Below are 7,582 nucleotides of genomic sequence, written 5' to 3' on the forward strand. Positions count from 1 at the left end.
TGCACCGCTTTGTATTTTCATCACACACGGTCAAAGACATTTTTGTTCTCCTACTCACTTGTCAGAGATGCCTTTTCAGAGATTACACCCTGGTCAACTTGTCAGAGGCCCCCAAATCCCCAGATAGCCTTCTGGGTGGTCACCTGGATTAATTCAATGAATCACATCCATCTACTTTTAAAATAATCTTTTAATTATAAAGATAACACATCCTAGTAAAACTGAGCAACACAGAAGGAGGCACTCACAACCTTTTGACCCATACTCACTTCTCAGAAGTGAACACTACTGACCTTTAGAATGTGTTGTTTCAGTGTCCTTACTCATAGACATTTATGGTTTAATTTTACAAACATGAAATTATAAACATACATACTCTTCTGAAATTTTACTTTTAGAAATTATTTTTTAAATTATTTAAAAAAGCATTTTTAAAGTAATTTAAAAATTAGTTTTAAAAATTAAAAAAACTTTTAATAATTACTTTTAAATTAATTCTATAATTATTGTATTTAGAAAGTTCTATATTATTATATTATATATACTACTGATTACTTTAATTGTGATTATGTAAATGCTGTTTATTTAATTACATAATTATTTAGGGACACTACCATTGTTTGGCGTGTACCGACAGGATGTGTGCAACCCAGAGCACACTCTCAGGCTGCCTGCTGTGTTTCATGGGGACAGCTGAAACTGTTTGAAGGAGCCCTGGATATCTGGTCGAGTGCTGACACCAATCTTAACTTCACAAATTGTCTTTTCTAATGTGCATAGTTGTAACTTCAAGCTTTACCAAACAGAATTGTCTAAGCCACATAATTTTTTAGGGGTTCAAAAAATTTCAACACAGCAGTATTTTACTTTTTTGCTATTTACAGTTCATATAATTTATTTCACACAGAATGGCAGACATGGATAGAAGAAATCAGACCAGCATCTATGAGTTTCTTCTCATGGGCCTCTCTGAGCGACCAGAGCAGCAGCCTCTCCTGTTTGGGCTCTTCCTGGGCATGTACCTGGTCGCCATCCTGGGAAACCTGCTCATCGTCCTGGCCATTGGCTCTGATGTGCAACTCCACACCCCCATGTACATCTTCCTGGCCAACTTGTCCTTCTCTGACATTGGTTTCATCTCTACAGTAATTCCCAAGATGTTACATAATATTGGCTCAGGAAGTAAACTGATTTCTTACAGTGAATGTCTTACACAGCTCTATTTCTTTGGCCTATTTGCAGATCTGGACAACTTTCTCCTGGCTGTGATGGCGCTTGACCGGTACGTGGCCATCAGCCACCCCCTCCATTATACCATGACCATGAATGCCCAACGCTGTATCCTGTTGGTGGCTGGGGCATGGGTGGTCACTACCCTCCATGCCCTAGTGCATACCCTCCTAGTGACCAGGCTCTCTTTCTGTGGTCCCAACATCATCCCCCATTTCTTCTGTGATCTGGTCCCCGTCCTCAAGCTGGCCTGCTCCAGTACTTACGTGAATAACCTGATGCTCTTCCTTGTGGCAGGAACACTGCTAATTGGACCCTTTGTCTGCATTCTTACATCTTACTTTTACATTGCATTGGCTGTTCTAAGAATTGATTCCCCAAAGAGTAAGCAAAAGGCCTTCTCCAACTGCACCTCCCACCTCTCTGTGGTCTCTCTGTTTTATAGTACAGCTATTGGGGTCTATTTATGTCCTCCCTCATCACGCTCAGGAGGAAAGGGCAGAGTCTTCTCAGTGATGTACACAGTGGTCACCCCCATGTTGAACCCTTTCATCTACAGCCTGAGAAACAGGGATATGAAGGAGGCCCTGGGAAAACTACTCAGAAGAAAAACACTCCAACAGTCTTTTTAGGACCTTAACGTCATCACTCCAAGACTCAGAACTGGGCGTTGAAAATTGGGCTCCTGAGAGCCCAACCACTGTAGCTTCTCTGAACCTGAGACTTTTCTTTCTCTCGTGTTTATATTTCAAAGCGCAGATTGATGTCTGAGGACAGGGAGGGGGGACCAGTGATATCAGTAAACTCCAACCATCTTTGTGAAGTGCCCTTGCTTTGAGTAGTTTACTGCCCACCGCCACATGGTTCTTGTTTAGTTTTACTCGATGGTTAAGAGAAGTCCACACGTGGGGCTTGTACACATGTAAAATAAAAATAAAAGTCCAAATTTTTGCTCAGCTCAAGTTATAGAGAAACTATGGAAGACAGATATCTCTAACCCAGGAATAAAAAATTCATCATGTCTAGTAGAATGAAATACAAAGGAGATAATCTGATACGCCACATTTAAACAGGCAGTGTTCTACAGAAGGAGACTGAAGCTTTAAGTCCTGGGTTCCAGGGCCAGCTTTGACATTAACAAACTCTGTGACTGTTACATAACCACTTGATGTCTCTGAGCCTTGGTTTCCCCACGTTCAAATTAAAGCAATTGGATTACGTTAGTCTAAGCCCCTTCACACATATACCCTAGTTCTAATTATATTTAGTGTTGCAGTAACAAGAACGCAAGACTTCAAGTCAGAAGTTACAAGTCAGAACCAAAAGCCTACCACGTGCATACTATGTAACTTGAGGCACATTCTTTATCTCAGTCCTTGTTTCTTATTTCTGCAAACTGGGAAGAACAACTGCATCACAGGGTTCCTCTGAGTGACAGATACTACATGAACTGACTTGGATCACAGTTAAGTGCCCAATACACCACGCTTAGGTTGTTTCCCTATCTTGACTGTCATGAACAGTGCTGCAAGGAACATGGGGGCCATGTATGTGGTTACTGTGAGGTTAAGCAACATAAAAAGGGTTTGAGCACTTTAAACAGAGTGCCTAACACATAGTTAACACTCAACATGTGTGCATTCAGTGATATCTGTGTCCATATGTGTTTCAGGTTTTTGAGCACTGACTGATACAAGATCTGATAAGAAATGTCACATTTTACTTTCTGGGGAAACTAATGATTTGTGTCCTCAGAATAAATACCACATAAGTAAAAGAAAAAATGTCCATCCAAGCTGGATACTGAGGACAGTTGGAGATTATGAGTCAGATCAAGAGGAAAAACAAAAGAGAATATCAATATCTCTTATCAATATTGACATGTCAAAGAGAATGTCAATTTTTTAAAAACCACAATAACCACACAGAAAAAGAGGGCAAACATGTAGTTGAAAAATTCAAAGAAGAAAAACTAAAATGGTAAAAAAAAAATGCCCCTAGTAATTAGGAAAATAAAAAGTAAAACTGTCACGAAGTATTGTTTCTTTTCCCCTCATCAGGCTGGAAAACAGCAAAGAGTCTGCAAACAGTGCTGTCAGGCTGTGGAAAAGGGCATTCCCATATGCCCTTGAGGGTGGATAAACTGCTTTTGACTTTCTCAAGGATAACCTGGTGGCACAGATGAAATTTAAAATGCCTGTATACTTCCATCTAGCATTTCCATTTCCAGGAAAACGTATGGACACAAAGATGCCTATAAAAGAATATCCATATAGTGCTGCTTTTGTAATAGCACCCCCTCCCGCCCCCTAAAAAGAGGGTAAGTGGCATGGCATGAGTAGAGAAATGTGTATATCTTCTGGTACATCTATAAAATACTTTTAAATCATGAGGTAGGCCTGATGGTGATAGGAGGATTGTGATAACTATATGAGATGAAAGAAACAAAGAAAGCTCCAGAACAAATGAACTCGTTTTTGTAGAAACAAAATTGTACTTATACACATGTGCACAGAAAAGTGCATGAATGGGTACCATGTCAAAACATTAATGGAGATTACCCCTGGAGAGGAATGGGAAAGGTGGGAAACAGACTCAGTTTTCAATACATGTTTCACAGCTAAATATTTTGAAAAAAGAAGAGTGTATCACTTAAAAGAAGGCTACATCTTCCAGGACCCGGGCAGGGAGACACCCCATCCATGCCTTGACCGTTTGTAAGTTTTCCTGGGCCTCCTTCTCAGTGCCAAATTTTGAAGCACACATCAGAGAACCCTGTGTCCAGGCTGGTCTCCCGGGTCCTGGCCGCTCTCCTGGGATCAGCTGAGCTGCCAAGCCACAGGCACTAATACTAATAGTGGAAATACTGCCTCGTGGGCCCCATGCCCTGGAGAAGGCAGTGAGTCCAGCCAATGACACACTCAGGAGACTGTGCCAAGGGAACCATGGCATTCATGCAGGAGCACAAGCTCAGACCTCCCAGTGCCCTTCCCGGACGTGCTTTCCTGCCCATCAAGCAGAAGCACCCCCAGGAGTCAGGCTATCCTGCCCTTCGACCCCTTCCTGATGCCTTTCTTTCTTCTGTGCTAGGCACCTTCCTCTGTCTTCCCCGAGTGATAACACGTGCTGCCTGAGGGAAGACGGATGTGCCAGGCCCAGCCCGTTCCAGGCCAGCCAGGGGGTCACAGTAAGGTGAGTGCCTGCACCTAGGGCTGCACACCCACACAGCAGTTTCTGAGCACCTCAAAAAATTCCTACACAGGCTCCTAGGAGTTTCCAGAGGGGAAGACCTTTCTCCAACTCAGTCCTTTGCACAATATTGTGCATGTTGGGAAGTTTGTCTCTAACTCCCTGAGTTGTCTTCTTTTTTTATTCTTTCCCCTCACACTGCCTCTTCCCTATCCCACCTTCAGATATGCTGCCTGTTTCATGGACTCACTCCCCTTCTCTTACTAAAACTTAGCCACAAAAAAGAATAATTTAGAAAGTCAAAAGTGTTCCACTCCAAGAAGTTATCCTGGATTCAAAGAGATATTCCAATGGAATTCCAAAGAGCATCAATCAGTTGGGGGAGCATTATGGATAATCAGGGTTGGATAATCTAAAAATCAGCCCCTGAACATGGCTGTCTACTTTGTCTTCTCTTAACAGCTGGCCCAGACTTTTCTGTCCAACTTCTAGAAATTACTGATCTAACAGAGAAACTCAGAGAATAGACTGTTAAAGTGCCTCCTCCATTTACAAAAGTCACTTTGGAATGAAAGGCAACTCTATTATCAGAAAGTCTAAGGGTCTGACTGTCAGAGTTATGGGGACCTATCTGTGACGGGGAACCTAAGTCCCTAGAGAAATGTAATGCAAACAGCTTCTCACTGCTTCGTAAGACTTGTAAAAGAGCTCTTATGTCCACAGTCTTTTCTGTTTTTTACAAAGCCTCTGGGTTGACAGCAAGTACTATTCCTCCCATTTCCCACATGAAGAAACTGAGGCCCCCAGAGTAAAGTGATTTTAAGGTCTCAAAGAAAATTTTTGTGGCAGAATGAGACCAAAGGCCAAATCTTCTGATTCCCGGGTCAAGACCCATTCTGACACACCACACTGCAGCTTCTTTTTCCACATCTTATATATAGAAGATTCTGCTCTGTTAGTTCCCATTCCTGGCTTCCCGGCCCGTGCTGCACACACGATTCCCCACTGCCCCTAAGGAGCTGATATGCTGCACTATGGGGCCAAATGGGATAATCTCTGTCAGCTAAGAGGCAGATTAAGGAAGACTCCAAGATTACAGGCAACACCCTCCAGCCACTTCCAGGGCTCTCTCTCACCTTATGGGGAGCTTGGTCACAGGAGTTATATGGATGTTGGCACAGGTAGCAGCCATGGCCCACTAACTGTCAAGGAGGGCTGAGTCCCTTTCTCAGGCCTTCCCTAGAACTGAGCAGAGACATCCCACATTTCCTGAACCACAAACTCAGCACCACCTGATCCGATTTGGAGAGTCTAATTACAACAACAGACTAACAAGGAGAACCAAGCGCAGGACAGGAACGAAACACGGGTGTTAAATGGGTGAGGTGGGATAGAAGGAGCACTGCTTCTGAGTTAGACAAATCTATGATCAACCTGGCTCCAATCCTATGCTCTGTGACCTTGGGGAAGTTAATTTATCCCTCTGGTCCTTAATTCATGATCTGAAAATGAGAATTATAATATCTACTCCATAATTCTATCGTAGGGATTAAACTAGAAAAACCATGGAATTTTTCTTTCATGGCTTAATTCACTTAACACAACTTTTCTCCAGGTCCATCCGTGCTGTTGCAAAATGTAAGAGGTTTTTTTTCTTTTTTACTGCTGCACAATATTACATTGTGTAAATGTACCAGTTTTTTGGTCCACTCATCTACTGATGGGCACTTAGACTGTTTCCAAATCTTGGCTACTGTAAATAGTGCTGCTATAAACATAGGGGTGCATATACTTTTTTTGCATTGGTGTTTTGGGATCCTTGAGCCATATTCCCAGAAATGGAATTGCTGGATCAAAAGGGAGTTCCATTTTTAATTTTTCAAGGATACTCCATATTGTTTTCCACAGTGGCTGCACCAGTCTGCATTCCCACCAGCAATGCACTAGGGTCCCCTTTTCTCCACATCCTCGCCAGCACTTGTTGTTCATTGATTTATTGATAGTAGTCAGTCTGACAGGTGTAAGGTACAAACTAAAACCTCACTGAGGTTTTAATTTGCATTTCTCATATGAATAGTGATTTTGAGCACTTTTCAACTATATGCAGAATATAATGAACACAATAAACCAATGAACAAGATAGTAACAGAAGCTTAGATACATAATACAGACTGGCAGATGCCAGAAACACATGTGGGGGTGGGGCAGAATGAAAGATATTAAAGAGTTTAACCAAAGAACATTTATGCTCAACCCATGGACATAGACAACAATATGGGGACTGGCTTGGGGAGGAGAAAGGGTGGGGCAGGGTGGAGGTAGGAAAAGGGAGAAAAAGGGAGAAAAAGGGAGAAAAGGGAGAATGGCTGTAATAACGTAACAAATAAAAATCAAATTAAAAAAGGGAGGCACGTTTGTTACAACTATGAGAAAAAGAGAAGAAAAGAAAAACCATCCCCCCCGGCTGGCGTAGCTCAGTGGATTGAGTGCAGGCTACAAACCAAGGCATTGCAGGTTCGATTCCCAGTCAAGGCACATGCCTGGGTTGCAGGCCACTGGCCCCCCAGCAACTGCACATTGATGTTTCTCTCTCTCTCTTTCTCCCTCCCTTCCCTCTCTAAAAATAAATAAATAAAATCTTTAAAGAAAAAAGAAAAAAGAAAAACTATAATAGACATTTACCACTGGCCAAATGCACAAGGCAGCAGAGCGGAAAAGGAAGAAGCAGAGAGGAGGAAAGTAGGGACTGGCGTAGTCAGGGGAAGCTTAACAGATGGCACAGCCAGGGGTTAAGAGCTTGGACACTGAGGTCAGATGGAACCAAACTCAAATTCCAGTTCTGCCACCTGCTAACCCTATGACTTTGCGCACATTACAGAACCACGCTGAGCTTCAATTTCTTCGTCTGTAAGTTAAAGTAATAATACCCATATCACAGAATTGCTGTGGTCACCAAGTGGAAAACACATGTACAAAGCTCTTAGAACAATTCCTAGTGTACATTCAGTGCTCAGTAAATGTGGTTACAACTTTTAGTTCTCATTCACCACCACACCATATTAAAAACGATTCAGGATAGTTCAACAGCATATTATGATTTTCTATACTTTTATAATTGTACAACCCTATTAAATTGTACTGTGGTGACATTCTTTAATTTGAG

General features: G+C 42.2%; 1 protein-coding gene across 1 annotated transcript; it reads left to right on the forward strand.

The window, feature by feature from the left end:
• The first annotated feature begins 917 nt into the window (after positions 1-917).
• On the forward strand, positions 918-1,862 carry LOC123823530 (olfactory receptor 1361-like). Its single transcript, XM_045846369.1, has one exon. It carries the CDS (start codon positions 918-920, stop codon positions 1,860-1,862), a length of 945 nt encoding a protein of 314 aa, XP_045702325.1.
• Positions 1,863-7,582: the final 5,720 nt, after the last annotated feature.

The sequence above is a fragment of the Phyllostomus hastatus genome, unplaced genomic scaffold, assembly GCF_019186645.2.
Source record: "Phyllostomus hastatus isolate PE091 unplaced genomic scaffold, TTU_PhHast_1.1 phas_contig_495, whole genome shotgun sequence".
NCBI lineage: Eukaryota > Metazoa > Chordata > Mammalia > Chiroptera > Phyllostomidae > Phyllostomus > Phyllostomus hastatus.